The 24,410-nt window shown below is 44.0% G+C and overlaps 2 protein-coding genes across 2 annotated transcripts in view; both read left to right on the top strand.

Annotated features, from left to right (window-relative positions):
* The window catches only part of LOC122624309 (irregular chiasm C-roughest protein), a 33,393-nt gene extending 21,664 nt beyond the window's left edge, over positions 1-11,729 (top strand). The window contains exons 2-6 of the mRNA XM_043803804.1: positions 8,551-9,619; positions 9,685-9,787; positions 9,858-9,985; positions 10,047-11,148; positions 11,239-11,729. Of these exons, the coding sequence (XP_043659739.1) occupies positions 8,576-9,619; positions 9,685-9,787; positions 9,858-9,985; positions 10,047-11,148; positions 11,239-11,729 (2,868 nt within the window). The 5' untranslated portion in view covers positions 8,551-8,575. The remainder of the gene's footprint in view (positions 1-8,550; positions 9,620-9,684; positions 9,788-9,857; positions 9,986-10,046; positions 11,149-11,238) is intronic.
* A 2,474-nt stretch (positions 11,730-14,203) lies between these two features.
* LOC122625098 (neurogenic locus Notch protein) overlaps positions 14,204-24,410 on the top strand; it is a 38,239-nt gene continuing 28,032 nt past the window's right edge. The window contains exon 1 of the mRNA XM_043804995.1: positions 14,204-15,112. Coding sequence (XP_043660930.1) covers positions 14,953-15,112 — 160 coding nt within the window. The 5' untranslated portion in view covers positions 14,204-14,952. The remainder of the gene's footprint in view (positions 15,113-24,410) is intronic.

Here is a 24,410-nt window from a genome sequence, read left to right as displayed (position 1 = left end):
TTTTTGCAGCGTGCACGTTGCTTATATGGCTTATATAACACATCCAGCACCCATTGCACTTTATTATTTACTGCATTTCCAATATCGTCGTCGATGCACTTGCACCAACACCCACACCACCCACTACCACCCATCTGTACCCCCCGCAACTCCCTGGCCCCGCAGCTGGAGGTCCACTCATGCGCAAGGACAAAATGCTTTCCCAATTGATTGAAGGCGCGCTTCGGCTAGATAACTAATCAATACATTATTGTAATGCTATGCCAAAATGAAGATCCGCCAACAATTTAGCACTATTCTGTTAAATTCCACATGAAATATGCATATAAACCATATAAAATGAAGCAAAAACACCGAAAGATACACTTAACTATGCGATGTTAGTGCGGAATATGAAATTTTCTGCCACATTTAGCATATTTCACATTGTGTCCATAATTTTTCGCCGCTCTCTCGTTTTCGGTGGCAACCGCAGGGCGCAGGAATGTATGCTACACTTTCTGTTATTCAACTGCACCAAATTATTTCGGAAAAAATGGCAAGCAGGGCACACAAAAAAAAACTAGGGAAACCAAATGCATGTCCTAATTGATGACAGGGCAAACATGGGGAAAAGCAAAGAAATGGGCGAAGTAGTGGAGCCAATAACAACAAAGGGGGGAGAATGGGCTAAATCGAAACTAAGCAAAACAAAGGCTAAAACCGAAACCGAAGGAGAAAGAAAAAAAAGCAGAAAATAGAAAATAGAGAACAGAAAACGCAACGAAGTTTTGCACAATTTAGTGCACATTGTTGCCATTTATTGTTGTTATTGCCGCTGTAAAATTGACTTAACTGTACTGCAACAGCAATAATAGCCACCCCCCGACCCCTCAGCCAGCCCTGGCCTACACTGGAACAAAAAAAGAGCAGGCAGCAAATTCAATGGACCTTTAAGGCCATTGAATGCTTATTAGTTGTGCATGGTCACATTGCTGGCGTTGACCATCCAGCAAGGTCACACTGCAAACTTGATGATGATATTTTTAGTCATACAGAGAGCGGGGGGGATACATTTTTTTTTCGTGTGCACGAAGGCATTAGAAAATCGCTCCTTGGTCTAACCCTTTTTTATTTCGTCCTGCTGGTTGGGGAACTTTGTGCCCATTATTGATCCACTGCATGTAGGAGAGACTATTCCTTCCACCTTAACTGAGGGGCGTAACCTCGCTCAACTCTCGACCCCCAGCCCCCCAGCCCCCCTGGTCGCCCCCTCCTGGTCCCCTCCACCCATGGGAATGCCTAATACGGGTCTTTATTTAATTTAATGCCATTTTGTGCTGCCACCCCGCACAAAAAGGGATGAAGCCGAAGGAGCAAACAACCGCAGGAGCAACAACTTAATATTCATAATAATAATACGAGCAAATAGACTGTGCGAGAGATAGGAAAACATCAAATGCCTCAAAGGGCGAGCTGGTTGGCCTTTCTCTTTAAGGACGCCTATGGTGTTGTGTACTTAAAAAATAAAAAATAGTAAGGCAAAATTAATGCATTAATGCTTTGCATATATGTATGTATATTTGGTATGTGTCTAGTGAAAATATTACATTAATTCGGCAATCGTTTTCATTCACTTAAGCTCGCCCTGAAAATGCAGCGACTTTTTGCACTTTTCAATGCACAGTGTGCACTCAGCATAAGCTTCGCAATTTCTTTAATATGTTTTTATTTTCCTTGGATCGTGCACCTTTTAGCTGTGCCCCTTCCACACGTTGACACTGTGCAAAAAAAGGCAAAAAACGCCAAAGCATCGCAACAAATTGAAATAGCAGTGCTACACATTTTCGTACCTTTTGCAATTCTGGCACATTTATTTGGTTTATTCCTTTATGCTTCATGCTTTATGATTTAAGCTTTGCGCTTCTTTATGCTTCATGCTGAAATTTCAGATTCATGCGTTAGCCAAATTTGTTGCAGTGTGCTCGTATTCATTACTGCGTGAATGATTCATTCGATAGTCGCTGCAGTTGCAGCTATTCCCATGTAAAACTTGTGTCCGTGTCCGTGTGAGTGTGCGGTGCATCTGTGTGCCGCGTGTGTGTGTGAGTGTGTGTGTGTGTTTAAAAAAGAGATTGTTTATTATACAGCAGACGGCGGAAGGCAGCGGCGCAGTCGCCTCCTTGCAACAATAATAACACAAAAACTACAAAAGGAGCGCAGCAACAACGAGAAACACATGTCCGCTTGGGCGCCTTGTCTTAGCACCCTCCCACCCCTCCCCCCTTGCCCCTTGGAAGTCCCAGGACAACAGGCGCCTTGTTGCACATGAATAGACACGCACACACGTGCAATTACCACCGCTCCCCTTGCCCTCTCATTCTTATTCTCTTTTTTTGCTTATTTTTCAGTACTTTGCTTAAACGCTTTAAATTGTTTTCCATTTTCCGTTTTTCCCTTTTTTTTGGGGCGTTGTTGTTTTGGGGCAAAGAAAATTTGTAGCTAAGCGCATTTGGGGAATTTAAACTCATTTTGTGAGCCTTTCGTAAATCGCCCAGGACCTCGTCCTTTTCCCGAATTCCCATTAAGGGAATACACTGAAGGAGCAGCGGCGAAAAGGATATGTTTATGCAGCCCAAGTCACTCATTTACCTGTATTACTTATATTTTTAAGCAATAAAATGTTTAACAAATGTTTCATAATTGTAAAAAAAGGATTGTTGCAAAAGGTCGTATTAATTAACGCACTTCGCGTAAACATTTAAGCCAACAAACAGCTGATGGCCAGCAGTGAAATATTTCGCCTGCAGTTAATTACCACAGTTAACGCGTTCATTCGCCATTTCGGAATTTGCTGCATTCCAATTGAATCAATTTGCAATTAGAATTTCACAGTGCTGCTCAATCACTTTGCCAGCACAGCGCCATCTAGTGTAAATATGGCGAAGCACTTGCGCCGCGGGTCAAGAGGGCACAACATTTGAACTTTGCTCGCGTCGAACGGACAAAGGGGCGTAGAACCCGCCTTAAAGGGGATTACTTTCAGTTGGTACACTGGCAAAAATATTGGGAATGTTCAAGGCTGAACCCCCTTCGAAAACCACCTGTGCACCGCAGCCCCCCTCAATATCGCATGTGCGCCACTGATCTATGGCATATTAGAGGTGCCAAAAGGGAGGGTAGAGCGGGGGCGACGGTGGGTGGCGGGGGCGGTGCGCTTTGCTTTATTGTTATAGCGCAAACAATTTCGTGTCATCCGCAATTAGGCAGGTTTCAGGCTCAGGCTCGCGTAATATCGATTTAATTGCGCCCGCTCGCCGACGCGTCGGCCGGTGGAGGGGGGTTAAGATGGCCACCAGGGGTTAAGCATATATGCATGAGGTATCCAAAACAACAACAACAACTGCCAGGTGGATAATGTGGCCACGGCGGATGGAAAGGCAAGCGAACGCGACACGCAAAGATTCCAAAGACGCAAATGAATGATTGCGCCAATTTGAAAGCCAGTCATTCAATTAATAAGGGCCATTAATAAATAAAAAATATAATTTAAATAAATATATATTATATATAGATTGTAAAGATATACTGATGAAACAGCAGTCACTCGGTTTACAACCACTTTAAGTCCCGAAATGCTGCAAATCTAGCTGCCCAGGCGCATTAAAGAAGGACTTGTTTCAGCGGGGGAGTTTAATCCGCTCCAGAGATGCCCCGCCCCCTTAACACCCCGCCCCTGGCACTTGCCACACTACATGCATAATTGAATTTAGTGTACCGCTTGGTCTCATTCGCATTGGCAACTGAATGAGGTTCCAATGTGATTGCATTAACATTTGACATCGTCAGGAGCACAGGACTTTCGGTCACAATGCTGCAGACGTGCCGAACTACAAAGGGGGCCCAACATACGCTGCGACACTGCGCGAAATGGGTGGCGACATGTGGTGCCGTCGCATTTAAGAGTCATGCAGCCACTCTCGAGGGCGCGCACATTTGTTTTCAGTGCGCGGCGACACACAGATGTGTGCATACATTAACAAAAGGTCCTTTCGTCCTTTCGGCAACCGCCTGTGTTTCTGTGTTTCTGATGGCAAAGTTGCTTTGTTGCCGTCCTCCGCTTAATATGCAGGATTTTGTTATTAATATTCAATTAAAAGGCTTCAGCTTCAGTTTCAGCCGGAGTGCTGGTCTAAAACGGGGCAGTGGGCGGGGGCGGGGGCGTTGGATTCCGTGGGCGTGGCCGTTGGCAAGTGCGAAGGCGGCGCGAAAAGTTTTGCTTAGCTCCCCGCTGCTTTTTCCTCTCACGTTTTATTTTCCTGTTGGGGAGAACATTTTGCCTCCCAAAAAAAATTGATGAATTTATTGGCCAAGCCACGCCCACCCACCTCCAGCCGCCTCCTCGCCACTCCTCCGCCGACTAATTTATAGCTGCTACTGATGAGCGGCCAGCAGAAGATGGAGAAGAAGAAGCAGAAGAGCAAGTGGCACCAGCTGAACAACATAAATTTGATTACGATTTTTCCTTATTTTCTCGTTAGTTTTCTTGTTGCTCTGTTCCCCAGGCAGTGGGAACAGTCACGTGTCCTTAACTGTTCACAGTTCCTGCTTGGCGCAAAATTGGGACCAGTTTTAAACTATAAATAGCTGGGAATATGTTTGCAGTGCATTTTGTTGAAATATTTTTACAATACATCTTTAAGTTAGTCGCTTTGCGAGAAGTAAACTTCCGCCAACTCAAATAAAAAAGGATAATAAACACATGACAATCCAGCAAGAGCGCGTGTGTGTGCGTGTGTGTGTGTGTTAATTTGCTTCAATGTGCTGGTGTGTGTGTGTGTGTGGCGTAGTTTTCCAAAGAGGAGGAAAAACTTTTGTTTACCCAATGCTAATGCTGGGAATGAAAGATATTTCCAGCGAAAATTCCTTCGTGAGGGATCTAATTAACATAATGTTGGGAACACCAACCCCTCCCTCTCATCCTTCCCCTCCCCCGCTCCTGTGTTTTTTTTTTTTTGTCTTTTTTCCAACCGTCTCTATGACACTGCATTCGTGTGGGTGTAGGTGTGCCTGTGTATTTACTTGTGTGTGTCATTAGCGTTTTCGTGGCATGTGTTTTTCCGCTTTTCCTGTCGCCGGTTTAAGTTGCCGTATTACACTAAACGAAAAACTGTGCGCTAAATACAAACAATATTTATGATATCCACGATACACATCAATCATATTAGTTGCAATACACATGTGAGACTAATTTTAAATGGTTTCATTTTTTTTCTCCATCAGTTATTGAATGTTTCGTGTCATTGTTAGGGAAAGCGGTTTAATTTTTCGCAGAATTCCAAAACTACTTTGCTAGTTTTTCCTGAACCTGCCCCTTTCTGTGCGCGTATATCTGCCTCTGTCGCTTTTCCTTTTCTGCTGGCATTTTCACATTTTCAGCACGTGCGTTCGCGACAATAGCAACAACAAGATTAGTACCTAAACTAAACCAAACTCAAGTAACTACAATGACAACAAAGGCAACAACAAGAACAAGCACGCCGACAGTCAGCAATTACAATAAACAAAACAAAACGCAGCGAATTCTGGAAAATGGAGAAAAGCGGAGAGGTGTGCGGAGAAGGGAAGAAGGTGGGAGGGGGGTGTGAGAAAAAGACACAGAAACAGAAAGGAAAGGAAATGGGAAACAACAAGGTGGGGCCACGAAAAAGGTACACTGCCCTGATTATGGTTGTTATATTTCGAAAAAGTACAGTCAGCAGGTAATTGCCGCGAACTATGCGCATTAAATGCCATTCTCCAACACTGAACTTATTGGTTAGTCAAACGAGTTATCAACACTGAGCGGCACAACTAAAAAAGGCGAAATTATGCAATGCAAATAAAATGGGAACACATTCTACTCAAACTAAAACCATTTTGATTCCAGCTAGAGGTTAATAAACCTTGATATTTGCTCCGCTCCGATCCACTTCACATGTAGCTGTGGACAATCGCAGTGATTATAGTAATTCATGATCTTGGGGACAATAAAAAGCAAGTGACACAGCGATGGCAGACCGAAAGTAATTTTAATGTCTCGCCTGGAAGTACATAAAAGCCGGAGTCGGCCAGTCGCGGGGCACAGGAAGAAGAAAGTTCCAATACGCCGGGTCCCAAGCACGCAAAAGAAAATGGGGGAAAATGGTGAGGGGTTTGGTGGGGGGAGCGGGTCTTGGGGGCTAGAGACTATCGGGGAAGTGGTTTTTACTATCCAACGAGAATCTACCGCAACTAAAAACAAAAGTTATGTGTGCACGAAAAATCATGTCCAGTCATTTCCTGTACAACTTTGGCCAAAGGACCCATGGGGTCCTGCCACACAGTGGTGCAGGGGAATTTTGGGGGGCCTACAACCCCTCCCCCCGCCACTCCGCCACTCCACCACTCCACTCAAGCCAAGCGGCTTTCGTTCGCTGGCCTTTTATGGTCATAAAAATTTTATTATAATTTTTAATAATTTAGGCAAGCATATTGCTGCCAGCGAAGCGAACCAGTAGCTATCCAAAGTTTTTCCACAGTTTTCCTTTGCCTTTTGTCCAAGCCCCCCTTCCCTCACCCTCCTTGCCTTTTATCACCTGGCACATACGCACGCCGGGCATTTCCGGCTCTATATATGCCCCAACTCTCTCTCCCGACTCTTCTGGGGAGCGGACAAAATACGGACGGACACGGCTACGGACAGTGGAGCACAGTAGTCGCAGTCAAAGTGCAAATGCCGTAAATCATGGCGCTGGTAAACAAGCAACAGAGGCAGCTGAACACCACACAGAAAACATGGCGAAAACGGTCGAGAAGGTGTAATGGCACCTGCGCATACCCTGGAAAACTCTGATTCAGTGCACTAGTCCAACTTTTAGGCACTTTTCGCTAGTTAACCCTTTAACTATAATCAAAAAATGCTTAAAGTTTGATATATAAATGGTAGATAAACTATATACTACTATAGCCTAAAATACCCAGCCATTCAGAGGGTAGCAACAGAAAGAAAAGCGCAGAAAACAGCAAAAGGATAGCCGTATAGCTATAGCCGCAGCTAAAGCGATAGTGATACGGATTGTTCGGATATATGTATGTACATATATGTGCGGATGTATGCTGTCTTTCGGCGCGTTTCGTTAGCGTTTCAAACGCGTTTTGAGCTCCGTTTTTCTCCGTTTTTCTCTTTTTTTCGCGCTTTTTCGTTTTTCGTTTTCCGTTTCATTGTTTCACTTTTCACGTGCTTGTTTTTTGTTTTTTTGGCCCTGCGAAGGTGGTGCCAATTTGATGAAATCGTTAGCATTACCCACGGTTTTAGATGTCGACGAGGAGAAAATGCGGGGAAAAACTGGGCGCTTTTCCACGACTTCAAGGATAAGGCAAAACCAAAACAAGCTCGCACTCGATAAGGAGTTAAAAATGTTTTGCCAGCGAGAAACGCATTTCGCATATACACAAACCAATTTAACTTATTTATTTTCATCAGTGAGAAACTTTTAATTCAACTCAACCAAATGTGTACTTCTACTTTAAATATTCTGTGGCTAGTACCGATTTTTTTTTACGCCACGAAAAGGAAAATGAATCGAAGAAAAATACGAACAGCAAACAAAAGCCGCAAATGCCAAGGCCAAACAGCCACTGACAAGGGAATGAAAGGGAAAACTAGGGGGAGGTCCTATTCCATATGTCATACATATGTTTGGCGGCCTCATGTTTGTTTATGGGGGCCGCATTCAGAGTCGAGGAAATGTACACAAACCCAGCGGAAAGTACGAAAAAATACGAAATCGACGACGAAAATGTGTGAAAAAACGCGTTACAAAATCGCTGGGAAAAAACGCCACAAGGCGAAAATGCGTGCAAAGTTCGCAACGAATTTCGGATTTCAGCTCAAGGAACAGTGGAATCTCCTATAAATTTATAGCAAGAAATGTAGCAAACTTAAAAGGTCTACTTTTGTAGTGTCATATTTGTGTTTTCTAGGCTCATTTGTTTGTTTCTCTCGGTGCACAAATGCAGTTGCATTTGCAGCTTAGCAGCAGTTGCAGCTGCAGTTGCAGTTGCCGTTGCACTCGCAGTCTGCTGCAGTTGATGGCACAAATCCAGACAACTGACAAGGCCCACAAATATTCCGCAGCGTAATACCAGAGTTCTTTCTTTCTTTTTTTTGCCATCATGCACAACACTCTGCCCTTTCATTTGGTTTAAACTTGACCCACAAAACGAATTTTATTGCATTCGTTTGCCATGCGAGAAGTGAAAGGTGCAAAGGTGGCGACGAAAAAAAGAGGGAGTGGGGATTTTAAACAGTCGCATCTCCTTTGCAAGCTTGACAGCCTGGCTTGTAATTATTTTTTATGGCATCAGCTTGCAATGCGATTGCATTCAGTGCGAAAATGAAAGCTGTAATTCAATTAAGGGGAAAAACCATAAATAGCGACCAAAAACTTGATAAGCGGGGGTAGAATTTTACATAAATTTAAGAGCTTTTTGCTCATTCTACGATTATAACTATAACTAACTTTTCTTTCGGTTTTTATGTTCTTGCAGCTGAGTTAACAATTTGGCGCTGAAAATGAAGAGAATGCGCAGCAGTCGCCTCCTGGTGCTGCCACTGATCCTGGTGCTGATCCTGACGCTGCTCCTCCAACCGATTGCCGTCCACGCCAAGTCGAAGAAGAACAAGTCCAGCCAGAGCTCGCACCACGGTGACTCCTCCTCCTCATCCTCCTCCTCCTCCTCATCATCCTCATCCTCCTCCTCGTCGAGTGCCTCCGCATCGGCGGCGGCGGATGAGAGCAAATCGAAGGGCGGCGACAGTGGGGGTCAGCACTTTGCCATGGAGCCGCAGGACCAGACGGCCGTCGTCGGCTCCCGCGTGACGCTGCCCTGCAGGGTGATGGAGAAGGTGGGTGCGCTGCAGTGGACGAAGGACGACTTCGGACTGGGCCAGCATCGCAATCTGAGTGGCTTCGAGCGCTACTCGATGGTGGGCAGCGACGAGGAGGGCGACTTCTCGCTGGACATCTATCCCCTGATGCTGGACGACGACGCCAAGTATCAGTGCCAAGTGGGTCCCGGTCCGCAGGGCGAGCAGGGCATACGTTCGCGATTCGCCAAGCTAACAGTGCTCGTGCCGCCGGAGGCGCCGAAAATCACGCAAGGCGACTACCTGGTGACCACCGAGGATCGCGAGATCGAGCTGGAGTGCGTGTCGCAGGGTGGCAAGCCCGCCGCCGAGATCACCTGGATCGACGGCCTGGGCAATGTGCTCACCAAGGGCATCGAGTACGTGAAGGAACCACTCGCCGATTCGCGTCGCATCACGGCCAGATCCATACTGAAACTGGCGCCCAAGAAGGAGCATCACAACACAACGTTCACGTGCCAGGCGCAAAACACCGCCGATCGCACCTACAGATCGGCGAAACTGCTGCTCGAGGTCAAGTACGCGCCCAAGGTCACCGTTTCGGTGGTGGGCGGTGCACTGGCGGGTGGCAAGATTCCCGAGGGCGCCGAGGTGATCCTCAGCTGCCAGGCGGACGCCAATCCGCATGAACTCAGCTATCGGTGGTTCATCAACGACGAGCTCATGACCGGCGACTTTACCACCAAGATGGTAAGCACACCAACCTCCATGCTCGCCAAGTGAAGGCTCTAAGTATCGTGTTGCCTCTTCCCCAGATCATTCACAATGTGTCGCGGCAGTACCACGACGCCAGTGTCAAGTGCGAGGTGGTCAACGCGGTGGGCAAGAGCGAGCAGAGCAAGAAACTGGACATAAGCTGTAAGTACTTCCTACTTCCCATTTCCCAACCATTAGTGCACACTAATCAAACGCTTTTCCGCCCGCCCAGTTGGCCCAGTTTTCCGCCAGCGTCCCGTGAGCGTGGAGGCCGACCTGGGCGCCACTGTGAGCATGCGCTGCGATGTGGCCGGCAATCCGGAGCCCGAGATCGAGTGGATCAGCGAGAACTCCGACCAGGTGCGTTACACTCTTGATGAGCTGACTTTATTGTGGTATCTAAGACTATCATCTATTGCAGGTGGTTGGCGTGGCGGCGGAACTGAAGCTGAAGGTGAGCAGCGAGACGGCGGGGCGCTACTTCTGCAAGGCGGTGGTCAATGGCTTTCCGGAAATCGGCGCCGAGGCAACGCTGTACGTGAAGCGGGCACCGATCATCACCTCGCACAAGGTGCAGTTTGGCGGCGTTGGCGGTCGCGTGAAGATCGACTGTCTGGCCTTCAGCATACCGAAGGCGGAGCACATACTGTGGTCGTTCGAGGGCAAGATCATCAACATGAGCAGCGCCGATCCGGATATCTACATCTTCGAGGAGCACCATTTGCCGGAGGGCGTGCGAGCCGCGCTGATCATACGCGATAGCAAGGCCACGCACTTTGGGAAGTACAACTGCACGGTGATGAATTCGTATGGCGGCGATTCGCTGGTCATAACACTGCTGCGCGAGCCGGGCAACATACCCGTGCTCCTGGTCGTCATGGGCTCCATGTTCTGCGTGGCCATCATCCTGATGATCGTGATGATCATCATCGTGTACCGCAAGCGGCGCAGCCGCAAGAAGCCAATGCCAGCGGACGTCATACCGGAGGCGTCGCGCGGCGGTGATAAGCTGAACGAGCTGAAGAGCGAGCTGCGCGCGAAGGCCTACGACGTGGAGTACTCGGAGGCGGGCGGCGATGGCCTGGCCATCAATCTCACCCAGTCCCCGATGCCCGATGTCCAAATGAAGGGCGCCACACTGGGAGTCCCACTCGCGGGCCCGGTGAAATTCGATGAGCGCTTTGCGGGCGACTTTGGCGGCGATCGCTACAATCGCCAGTGCCACATCAAGAATCTGAAGAACCAGCAGGAGCCAACCGCCTACAAGGGCAGTCCACAGACCAATGCCAATGGCTATGCCCACTACTTCGAGTACGCCCTGGACTACAGTCCGCCGGGCGAGGGCGCTGGCGTGGTTGTGAGCGGCGGTGGCAAGGTCAAGAACGGTGGCATGAACTCGGCCACGCTGCCGCACTCGGCGGCCACCGTGAATGGGGGCGGTGCTGGCAATGGGGGCGGGGCCAGTCTGCCGCGCAACCAGCGACACGACATTCAACAGTCGCAGCAGGCAAACGGATTTCTCGGTGAGTTCTTTTAACCATTTATTGCATACTCCTAATTGCAATCGCCTCATTTGCCCTGCAACTAATGTGATATCTCGATAACTTTTGCAGGACAACCGCTGCTGCAGAACGGCATCGACAGCCGCTTCAGCGCCATCTACGGTAATCCCTACCTAAGGACGAACTCCTCGCTGCTCCCCCCGCTGCCGCCGCCGAGCCCCGCCAATCCGGCGGCCACGCCCGCCCCGCCCCCCTATCATGCCGCCCGCCACGGCCACGCCCACCACGCCAATGGCGGACTCAAGCATTTTGTGGGCGGCGCCGTGATCACCACGAGTCCCGTTGCCAATGTGAACGGCAATGGCGGCGGCGGCCTGGGCGGTGGCTCGACGCCCAGCGGCGTTGGGGGCGTGGCAGCGGGCGGGGGCAGCGTCAGCGGCAGCAGTTCGAACTTGACCGCCAGCAGCAACACACTGGCGGCCACGCCCCTCGCGGGCGGCGGCAACGGCGGCCAGTGCGCCCAGAGTCCGTCCGGCCAGTTCATACTGTCCAACAATGGCAAAGGACACACGCAGAAAGGACCTCTGGCCACTCACGTCTAAGCTCGCACAGGGAGAAGGATATATATATACAGATACATATATATAGAGATATATATATGTGGAAGGCACTAGCATAACTCGTAAATGTATTGAACAGCAGAACTTCTAGTGTGTAAACTTTTTTTTGTCCATCGATATTAGCGTAATTCCGGTTCCGGTTCGAGTGGTGTGGAGCACTTTTCGCAAAGGTCTTGTGAGGCATCAACTAACTTGGATATATATATTAATGTCTTGGCTGAAATGTAACTTCATTCGTTTGTAAACTTTTGTATCGTACAGACCCCAAAAAGAAGAAAGAGTTCAACACCCTTGAGTAAAAAACTTAACCATGCAAATATGTGTAAAAAAAAAAAACAGAAAAAAAACAGAAAACAAGAAGAAAACAAAAACCGTATTGTGATTTATAGCGTTAATTATTTTATGGCTGAGACTCGATGAGTTTCGGCAAATGGCAAATTATATCAACTAGTGCAAATCTTAAGCTACTTATCGAGTAAAAAAATCGTATATCAATTAAACACGAAACGTATCGAACAGAAATGAGACAAAAAACAAAAACAGAAGCATATGAATATACATATACATAAACATAAACCAACTACAAAACTTCAAAAGTTCATTTTAAAAAACAGCGAGTTGCATACAATTTTAAAGAAAACCGAAAATCAATTCAATTATATACATTATAAAAAAGAAAAAGCCTGTAGTTAGTTTGAAGTAAAAGATGAAAAGCTAACATAAAAATGAGAAATGAGAAAAGAGAAAAGTAAATGCAAAAGCAGCAAGCAAAAAACAATTTTCTAAGCCAAAATTTATCAAATTTTTAGACTTAATTACGTTTACGTATACACAAAACAAAACGAAACAAAATGAATGCAGTGAGAGAAACGTTTAGAGTAAGAGTGCTGCGTTTGACCTGTGACCCGGTCAAGAAGAGCCAAAAGCTAAATATCAAAAAAACAAAAATCCTCCATTACTTTGCACCAACACTCACATTGAACCGTAAATTAAATCTATATTTTTAAGGGCATGCTACAGTATTATGACAATTCTGAAAACAAAATCCCCAAGCCGCAACTAGCTGAAAAATATGTCCAAATATTGGTGATCGCAGTGGATAAAATAAAACTAGAACCACCAACTCAGTTCCCACTTTTCAACTTGATCGGGTTTTCAGGAACAGGACGACATCCATGTGAAAACTTGAATATTTTTTTGTCTAGCCGTAAGCGAGTAAATGATATTTGAACTTAAATCAATTATGTAAAGAAGCAAATGAATTATTGTATATCGTATATATATATATATATAGAGCATAAATGTGTATGTCAACGCTTAAATTAAATGACTAGCTAAGAATTAGAGAGAATGTTTGTAATATTTTTTTTTGTCTGCCTAGTGTTTTAAGCCTATTTATAGACGTAAAAGCAAAGTATATGTAAACAATTTTAATGGTAAAAAAACTTAAAAAGCTTAGAAACAATTTGTAAAACATTTGAGCGATCTACCAAAAAAAAAAAACGAAAAAACGCAAGTAAGTGTAAAGCGTAAAATTTTTAACACGAAATGCTGCCTTATGATTCCTCGTTGGGTTCTTAATTCACTAGCCAGTACTGTAATTATTTAACTCATTGTTTCGATAATTGTTTTTGTTTTTTTTTTGGGAACATTATATACACAAATATACATATTGTATCTAGAGTAATTGAGAAAATGCTTTAAATGTTCTTCGTTTACACTGATTTATTCACTCGAATCTAATTCTATTCTTTCCGTGGGCTAATCGCGCAGAGCTTTTTCACTGGGATAACGTACCGAAAATCGGGGTTAAGAATGGTGTTGCATTTTTTGGATAATTGTCAAACGATTCAATTAAGAGTTCAATTATATAGACGTTACACGAAACGAAAGTAATTTCAAATGAAATCCTATTAAGCCAAGTAAAAGTATGATAAATGCAGGCAGCGAGTTTGCGAGTGCAGTGAATGCAGCGAAAATGAGCAAATGGTTCGCAAGATGAAAACTAAGAACGTGTTGCGTGGAAAAGGGAAAAGGGAAAAGTACGAAAACCTAACTTAAGTCGAGAACAACTCAAATTAGTTGAAATAAAGATACGAGAAAAAAAGGAAAATAAAAATACTTCAAAATGCTACAAGCACGTCTTTCAATTGGTATTAATTTTTTTTTACAGTGCCTTCCCATCCTACTTTGTCGAATTACATGCATTTTACATGTAGCTATGTCTACATCTCGCTATGACTGCACCAAAGCGCCATTCGGGCGAAGTGCGAAACTGCGCTTAACAGTGGTTCGGAACTCGGCTAGACTTATTTGTTCACCCACCGATCTCGATCTTGTTCACCCACCGATTCTCGAAACGCAAGATGGCTGCACGCAAACGGTATGTTTCCCTCTCAGCGAGGCGGTCACACTGCCGCCTTGGAAACAGATCGCTTTTTTGCAGTGGACGAAACGGTTGTGAAAGCGGACGAGCGTAAGGCAGACGAACCTGGAAAGCGCAGAGCACAGTTCTCAACTTGAATTTTTTTTTTGGAAGTGAAACCCGCGTAGCATACAGGATATACAAACAAATCGCATCGAATTCAATTGCATTGAATTGAATCAACTCGAATATGAAATGAAATGAAAAGGATGGCCAGAGCGAGAAAGCCGTTCAGCAAGGAGTGCCTGTCGAAGGGATAGGAAAGAGAGAGAGAGAAACAAGGATTTTCGACAAAGTGTATCTACCTCGAGTCGCGTGTGCGTGAGTGAGACGGAAGCCGAGTGCCAGAAGAGGAAGAGCCAGAGCAAGAGAGCAATACGCAAGCGTGCGGCGTCGGTTTGAATTTGAATTTGTGCTCGATCCTCGCGGAAAAAAGCAAAAAAGCAAGAAAAGCAAAAAAGCCTTCTTTTTTTTGCCATTTTTTTTTTATGTTTGCAAACGGAAAATGTCGCCGTCGTCGGGAGAGTGCCTCCTCTTAGTTTATCAAATAAAGCTTTAAAGTCTGCAGTTTTAACAAAACTATACAACAACAACAAAAAGCAACGAAATAAAAACGCGCTAAAACAAAACAAATTGCTTAAATAAAGACTTAACCATACAAAATACGCGCAGTAAGAAATATCCTCAAAGAGAGAGACCAAAGAGGAGCGCTAAAGAAACCGAAGAAGAGAAGAAGAGGTGAAAAACTGGAAAAGTGTTTAACTGGAAAACTGGATTACAATGCAATCGCAGCGCAGCCGACGTCGCAGTCGCGCACCAAACACTTGGATTTGTTTTTGGATTAACAAAATGCACGTCGTTGCGTCGCTGCCGGCGTCGCTGCCTCTGCTGCTGCTGACGCTGGCGTTTGCGAATTTGCCAAACACCGTACGCGGAACTGGTGAGTAAAGCGGAGACGCCGATCAGAACGAGGGTACAAAATATAGGGTGGGTGCAGAGAAACAGGAATTCCAGGGCTCGAAAACCGATCCATGGTCTCGCTTAAAAACTAAACTATGAAATTAGATGTTTTAGGGCTCTTATAGAACCCAAACTAAACTGTGAAATTAGATGGTCTTGTAGCGCTGAAAGCTGTGGTTCCTAACTAATCTTACTAACTGTATACTTAGATGCAGTTTTCTTATTCAGAGCATACTAATATTCCATTTAACGTTGGCTTTTGGCGTAACTTTTCCAAAAGTTCGAATCAAGCTAGACTGCGCTTACAAAATATACTCGTGAACTGGACTAGTTCCGCTTAAACCAGTTGGATATATCCAACTATATTGCACACCTAGAAAATGTTGGTCCATTAAATCGGATGCATTTGCAACGGATAAGTGACTAAGCAGCCCATGCAGCTTTTATACAAAAAGAAGAGGTACGAATAGTGCGCTACTTAATCTGGTAGCTGGATAGTAGCCGTTCTTAGATTTTTAGATAGGTAAACCCACAGATAGTAGAAAGTCCTAGCTTAAAGAATCGTCGCAATCCCAATGAAAACAGCTCCAAATGCGTTCTCTCTCTGTGTGTATTTCGTCCACTCCCTTTTCGACCCTCTTCCGTCCGTCTCCCTTTTGGGCAGCTCCTACTTCTTCGCCTTGCTTTGCGTGGCTTGTGTTCACCGCGCTTCCTTTGCGCCGTCTTCCTTCGCTTCGCTTTGTTGTCGCTTTTCGGACAGGTGGTCGTTTCTCTCTCTCCGTCTATCTTTCTCTCCTTGTTTTCTCGCTCCACTGTCGCCTCTCACTCGCTCGCTGGCTGTCTCGCTCTCCGCGGACTGCGCATGCTCTCTCAGATTTGAAAACTCACCTTTTCGAAACAAGAAAGACCGTTTTTACCGTCGGCAAAAGGCGACTCTTTCCTTTGTGTTTTTACTTAACTTTTTTTTTATGTTTTTACTGCGCTATTTGCTCTGGAGTGGCCAACTTCCTTCCAACTTTCCAGCTTTGGAAGCGAACTCCTCCACACGATGTGTGCCGCATGCGCATGCACATGGGGTTTTACTGGGTATCGGGTACTGTGTACTGGGTACTGGGTATTTGCGTATTTGCATATGGAGCGGCCGTTGTCTAATCACTGAGTAAATACCGAATCGTATCGTATCGGATCGCTTTGGATCGGTTGTAGGTGTATTTAGGGTACTTGGAGTGGATTGCCTCAGTAAAAGCGCAGCTTTCCACGGAACTCGAAATCTCCTGGGCGAAATTCTTGAGAAAGTATGAGAAATGCAGCTCAAAAAAGATATATTACAGTTTTTTCCCACAAATTTCATAGTTCTCCACTGAAAATGTCTGAGAATGTTTAAATGTTTCCTTCTTTTTATTGAAAATGTCTGATGTTTCATGTTTCATTACTCAAAAGTATTGAAATCCATCAATCATGTTAAATGATCATTACTAGAACTTTGATCCCCGAGCATCGGGCAATTTCATTATAACACACTCTATATGAACTCTACGATTTTTTAACAGCTGCAAGCGAAGATCGTTGAACTATTATTTTTATAACTTTTACCTGGGCATTTCCTGAGCTCGGGTTTCCGCCTCCTAAACTCTTTTTTTTATTTTTCTGGGTTTATTAGCCATGGGCGAACGTGTGATCTTTGCGAGCGACACATTTGCATTTTTCAGCTGCAAGAAATTAGCCAGAGGAAGTTGTAGTAAAGGTAAATAAATAAACGGGATATATAAAAAAGACATCAAATAATTGTTCACATAGCGAACTGTGTACCGGGGAGAAGAAATGCTTAAAGTAGTAATATTAAATGTGTAAATTGAAGCCAGAAATATTCCTAAATATCCTCCTTTTACATTCGATTCAATTTCACTTCTAGTTCTCTAAGAAAAAAGTGTTTGCAGATGGAAAAGGCCAGAAACAAAAACAAAAAAACGCTTAGAGCTTCATTCTATACCCTTTTTGTAGCGATTAAGTTCTCACAAATTTACGCCCCATTAGCTCCAATCCAAGTTTGTTCAACTTTGTGCGATCGAACGCCTGCATTTAGCCACCAATTTGGGGTATTATTTTTTTGCAGGTTTAATGTGGCACGTAACGGTTTCGAGAACCAACCACCGCATTCGATTTCATCATACAAAAACATCCAGGCATATATACCATATACCGCATCGCACCGCAAATAGAATGTTGAGTGTAGTATAGGAATAAACGACAGCTGGGCTCCTGGAGCCAAAAGTGAAGCAGCAGGAGTAGCAGGAGAAGCAGGAGCAACCCCTGTGTCCTGGCATATTGCACATGCGCGTCCTTTTTGCTGTTTGCTCAAAGATCAAATTACGATATGGTATGGCATAGCATGGCATGGTGTGCGTGAGCGAGAGAGAGGGAGAGGGAGAGAAGCGGGCATATAGTAGAGTATCGCTTCAGATACTTTTGTATCTCCACGCTCCGCTCCCGGCTATTTCCTGTATATCCTGTGTGCACCCCAAAAACTGAAGAAGGAAAAACCCAAAACACATTTCTTGACTTTCGTAAGTCACGCACACGGCGGTTCCCTAATTAGCCCTCGCCTAGACTTCAGTCAATATGCAACATACCACATACCATATACTATATAAAGTACTATATTTGTATGTGTACCCTGTACGCCTGGCGCATGAGGTCGGCATGTATGGCGATGCATAACCAACATGCCTATGGTTATGGGTCGTAAAGTGTGCACTTTATGGTCGGAATGCATCATCCACATAAAGTTGCAACCAAATTTAATGGAAGTCAAATTAAGAGGGGCAGAAGGGCACTTAAATTGAAGGATCAAGCAGAGATGAGGGTAGTACTACCTAGATTTATAGCTGCTATACGCTCACACAGACTATCTTGCTAAAAATGTGGAGTAGATGAAACTGTATAACTAGCCATCATTAGTAAATTTGAATAAATAATACATTAACCGATCACAACAACAAAGAAGCTATGAGTAAGAATGTCGATACATCCGTACGTGAGTAAGCAATGCAGTCAATCAAATCAGCTCAAATAATACTTGAATGCAAGGTTTCAATGCCTCAATTTAATCAATATATGTATATAAATTTAAAACATGTCTGAGATGCATTTATAACACCTGAGGTTAAAACCAGGCCAATTCCCACGAATGCAAACCCTTTTGCAAGGACGCGGCACTTAAAAACGCAGATTATTGTGAAAGTCTCTCTTATTTTGGGCGTCTCAATTAATTTGAGACAACCACTTATCGACCATTTACTGTCGCATTTATTAATTAATCGACGCCGCCGACGTTGGCAAAAAAAAAACAAAAAAAACAGGAGTATCACTTGAAAATATAACTTTCCCATCAGTAACTTAAGAAGACTTAATTAAAAAAGCGGTATATGAAATCGGCTAATTTCTCAAGTGTTAAATCTGCTGTTACTCCTTGCCTTTCGCCAGGCCTGGCCAAAATCAAAAAACCTGTAAGTGATAAAGTAAACTTCAGTAAAAAAGAAAAAAGAAACAAAAAAACAAAAAAGGAAAACAAAATAAAGCAGAGGAGTTGAGGAATCTTGTTGCCTGGTCACTTGATATGGCATTGGATATACGGCAGAGCAGTTCCGTTCCAGACGATCCCGATGCTCAGATGCTCCAATGCTCGATGCTCGATCTCGATCTCGATCCTGTTTTTCGGGACACACCACACCTTTGAAACCAGAATTGGCAAGGCTCTTCAGGTAGAATTTCGTTTGCCAATGTGCAGTCATCTCATCTTCTCAGTATCTCAACGGCTCAACGGAAATCCACAATGTTTTTGCGCACTGCGCTGTCTTTGCCGATATTTGTTATTTGTTCCCATAGAGTCATTGCATAAACATGAAAATCATTTTCCTAGCCCATCTCTCTCTGCAGTGTATATGTTGACAACTACTTTCCAAGTTTTGTCTTGGGAAAATGCCTCAAATGGCCAACGAATGAATTGAGGTTTTCTTCTCTCTACATATACATATATATACAGATATGTACTTCTTTGCTGGCCAAACTAATTATGAAAACAGTCCTCACATGTGTCGGCTGCAATTAAATCCGCTTAGAAAAATCCATGGATTGTATGGATTCTAAATCTCAGCTCGACTTGACTTGACTTCACTTTACTGGACTTGGCTCTCAAGTCTATACTCTACTCTACGCTTCTCTTCTCGGCTTTTATTGACTTTTAATGATGGCCAGGCGAATTAGTGCGCCCTGACTTACTCTTTCTGCCATGGCCAGTTTAATGAGTTTTCTTTATGGCCAACACATGTACATTTCGAGTCTGTAGATACAGGTACAGGTACTCACACACACACACACAGATACTATTCGAGCCAAGATACAAGATACACACACAAACAGAGACAACGAACGCACTGACCGAACAAGTTTTTAGTTTTTTTTCTGTTGTTTCTTTCTGTTTTCTTGGGTTTTCTTGGCTGGTCTCTTTGGTCTTCTCTCCTTTGTGTGGCTTGTTCTTGAAGTATCTGCGAGGTACAACAAAACAAAAAAAAAAGGCTGACAACCTCAGAAGAACCCCTCCTTTCGACCCAGCCCCGCCCCTCGCCTCCCCGCCTCTAGGAAACACACACCAACAGCAATTTTTATAGATATTACCCAAAGTGTCTTGTTTGGTTTGGTTTGGTTTGGTACGGTTCTGTTTTCTTTCCTTCGCTTTTGGCCCGGTCTCTTCTTGTCGTCTTGTCTTCCAGGCTTTTGGGCTTTTAGGCTGCGCCCCTGCCACGCCCCCTAGAAATCCCCCTATGTTGCCGTGCGATTTACTCCGATACTCTTATACAGACAGATCTCTCATTTGGGGTCTTCGAAAAGTGGAAAAGTGGTAGAAAATCTCGATCTTAACGGTAGTAACTTATAGTTTCTACAACGCAGCAATCAAAAAATATTCTAAGGAAATAACTTACTCATTTATACGACGACTATTATTCAATTTTTCTTTGAATATAAAACACGAAAATATGTCAGTGCATAAATGTTATAAGAAATCCAAAAATAATTAGAAAATTGCTGTTTAATGCTAAGTCGAGAGAAATGTCTTTACGATGCTCGGGTCTTGTCATTAGGGAAATTTACGATTTCCTTGGCAAACGCAACGCAATCAGTTGGCATAGAAACTTCTTGTTCTTGGCCGGGCCAAGACTCTGGCTTCTCCCTTTCTCGCTCTTTGGCTCGTTGTATAGCCGTCTCTTTCCCGTCTTCTATCCTGTTTTGGAGGAGGCAATGAAAAATGACAATCATCATTATATACACTTGAGCGGATCGACGACAGTCGCCGATCGTGTGCTCGTCGTCTTCTCAAGTTGAAACTGAAATTGCTCCGACTTTGTCTTCTCTTCCTTCTTCTCCTTGTTCTCATCCGTCTCCATCTCCATCTCTCTCTTCACATGCGTGTTTGAGAATCATCCGCAGAGGGAGAATAGAGATCGGTCCAAGCTCAAGTGAGTGGTTGACTTCAAGAGATGCATAGATACTTTGGCTTGCATAATAATAATCATGATAATAATAATAATGATCGGTGGTCGAAGGAAGAAGCCATGCCGAACGATACGGGATGATATGGCCGAATGATACATTTCATGGTGGTCTAGGGTGCCTCAGAACCATCGCAGATACCCTCACACAAAACATTAGCAAGGAATTGTGCATCGTTAAATTCACCAAAAGATACAAGAAAACGCATGCTTAACTGCAAACTTGGATACTATATGGTTATGAAAAACTGATATTGAGAAAGCTATTGCTCACTTACATCTAGAAGTGGATACATTGTAAAGTAACTAGAAACCGTGATAGATCCTTAAAAGAAATAAAAGACACCTTTGAAACGGCAGGATACACAAACACTGCGATAAACACATGCTTCAAGCTGCCACTTGAAAATGTATCTCAAATTTCAAGCGTCTGACACTCGCTGGCTCTAAAGTACTTCAGTTGAGAATCTGCAGGAAACATGTAAGAAGGACGTACTCTGTTTTGGCTTGGCGTTCGCAAACAAACGAGTAGATGCTTTATCAAACAACATTATTTTAGTATACATATCTGGAATTTAAAGTCATTTTTTAGGGCTGCATCTTTTGTGCAAAGATGCATAGATCATTAGCAACTGGGTTCCACTTCATCTGAACGATCACTTAGCATTGATTAGGAGCCATATCTTGCAGATGCATCTTCTGAATCTGCAGACTCTTTCTCTTTGAGTTTTTTTTTTAATACTGGCAACCTGCGCGACATTTGCATAAGGTCCATTTCGTTGGGCGCCAGAAGAACTGGCGTTTCTTCGGTGACAAATTAGCAGAGCTGCAAAGTAAATATGAATTGAAGAGTCTGCCTTTTTTTTTTCTTTCATCCATTTCATTTTTGTCGTTTTCCGAACTTTAACTAAACATTCACACGCTGGTTTGTTGTCTGCCGGAAGTGTTAAATGCTTCAGTTTATTTAAAGTACATACACACAAAGAGGAGTAAGAGAGATAGAGAGGGAGAGACGGGGAGACGAGTCGAGACTCCATACAATATCACTCATATGCCATTATTTTTATGGATTTCCGAGCAACAACCCTTTTTGTTTGTGCGCCTGCGCGGCCTTTTTTCAGTTTGGCGCGCATTTCCTTCAGCCTCGACCTCTTGAACCCCAGCTCTTGCCCTCTCGCTCTCTCCCTCTCTGCATGCATTTTATATGCTTTTCCCCGGCGAGGGCGGATTTTGTCAAAGTGTCGCATATGTTTTCAAGTGCACTTCAATTACCAAAAAAAAAAACCTTTATATACATAGTTATGTACATGCATATAGATTACTTACAACTGCAGCTGTGTGTCCTTTCCGGAGGGCTGTTTATCACTCATCCTCCCGCCCAAAAAAACAAAAAAAAAACGTTTTCCACCCCCTCTTATCGTGCACTCAATTACATCGTCGGGTAGGTCAATTATTCCCATAATATTATCTTTCATTTGGCTAAGCATTATGCTAATCATCCGAGCTTCTCGCTGTGGGAAAATAAAGTGCGAGTGGAAAAAGTGGCGTGGAAAACGGGGGGGAAAAACGAGCGATGATCATCAAGTGGAATGAACAGCGCTCAACTGTGAAAAGTTTTGCGTCTTGCAAATGGGTTGCTTACTTACTTACCATACTTAGTTTCATTTTCAAAGACAATTTCCCTATTAGCTATGAAGTTCATAGTACTTGCACTTCGAAACGCAGCGTTCTACTTGCAATGCTGCTAACAAAATTCGATTTAAATTTAACAGCTACTGCAGTAATAAGTTTCCTGTTTCTTTCCATTCACATAATATTTATTATATATTACATACAAGAGTGGCTCAGCCCACTCTCATGAAGACATCAATCAGGGTACCCATAAACCACATTCACAGGCACTTCCCCTTTTCAAAAGATCGTCTAATCCGAAATCTATTTCAACATATGTGGCAATAACAATATCGTAGACCGCAAAAACCACAAACTTCCTCCCCCATGTTGCTCCAAAATTATACGTATGAATGGGTTAAACACTTGCGGGCTAGAGGGAGGGAGGAGCAGGGGAGTTGTATTTTCTATATTTTTGTACGATTTTTCCTCGTTTTTTTCTATTTTTTTTTTTCATTTTGCTATCGCCGACGACAGTGGCCTATTAATCTATCAGAAGCTTCAGACGCTTCGGACCAAACAAAAGGGGTTAGCAGAGATAGAGATAGAGGGCCGAAAGAGATGGTGGCAAATGGAGCGACGGAGACGGGGTTAGAGTGGGTTAGAAAGAGAGAGGTGGAGCGAGCGAGCCAAGGCAAAATTCCATGCCACATAACCCAAAAAGACGCAAAGAAAGAAAGAGCGAGACGTTGTGTTTGGTTGACGTCGCGGTTCCCACACTCGTTTATTCGTTTTACGACTTGCCTCCTCCCCCTCCCGCTCCACGCCCCACTGCCACTCCCCCTTTTCCCCCGTTTTGCCACTTCGATTCTCCACCGATCGCGGCTACTTTTTCATTAACACTTTACAATCTTTCCGCATTTTGTTGCCTGCTGCTGTTGTTACAACGCCTCTGCAGGCCGCTCATTTTCCGATCTCTCTACGCTTACAGCCAAGTCCAAGATAATATGTGTGCTTTTCTATTAACAAATATTGTGGATTATGGGTCGATGAACTCGTTGGTTTATACTACACTTAAAACTTGCAACTAAAGAGCAGTTGCTTACATTTTTCAATTATTTCGATCGAACTTTTTTAAGTTACTATATACCAGTAGTTTGTACTTTTCCCGCCACTGTAGCATAGTTCTTTGTGACCAATTTTCTAATCGCCATTACACATTTGGGTAGGCAAAGTATTTATTTATTGCTGGGCCCCCGCAGCAATTTGTGATCATTCGCGCGCCGGACAGTTCCCATAAAAATAATGATCGCTCGATGATCGCTTCGTTTTCTTTGGCAAGCTTATCAGAGTTGCAGTTTTTGCGACGCAAATTGTGTATGAAAATTTCTTTTATCATCTCGCCATATACACTTCAAATATAATAAATGTGCATAAATGGACAGCGTAAGCTTGGCGATCAATGGCAAATGGAAATACTTGAGCATGCCAAATTGGAAGCCAAATAGAAGTTGTGGGGGTTAAACGATCAATAAGCAATTAAAGTACATTTATTTTCGGCAGATAACAAAAGGTGCCTTTCAAGAAACGGTTAGAACAGTATCTTGCGATCCGCAGAATGTAATTATGTATTTCCAACGAAGTTCGAGTTAATTGCACACATCTATTGTTTGTACAAAACACCACTAAGATCGGTTAGGAATCTAAGTTTTGACCAATAAAATTTCTATTTGTTTTAATCACCTACACATAAATCTATGCGACTGATGACTTGTTGCACATCCGGACTTTTTCATATCCCATATCCAATTACAAATCGTGGCGAAATTGTCGCCGAATAAAAATCATGAATAAACATGAAGGCAGCCTGAGAACAAACTGAATTTAGATAAGGAAGTGGGCCCAGCGACATGGCATAGTGTATTATGGGGGCGATAAGGCCGAAAAAGCTTTTGGTCTTATAGTTTCCGACTTCATTTGCAAGTGCACAGATACATTGCTAATCCTTCTTGCTACATGCGGCATGGTCAAGTGGCATGGTTAGCTTTTCATTCCGAAATGTAGGAAAATCTAGGATTTATTTAAGCTTAATTTACTTTTCGCTGGTTTTCCGTTTTATTA

Source organism: Drosophila teissieri, chromosome X (genome assembly GCF_016746235.2).
Source record: "Drosophila teissieri strain GT53w chromosome X, Prin_Dtei_1.1, whole genome shotgun sequence".
NCBI classification, from domain to species: domain Eukaryota; kingdom Metazoa; phylum Arthropoda; class Insecta; order Diptera; family Drosophilidae; genus Drosophila; species Drosophila teissieri.
Note: the sequence above shows the minus strand (reverse complement) of the source record. Positions and strands in the feature narration are given on the sequence as shown.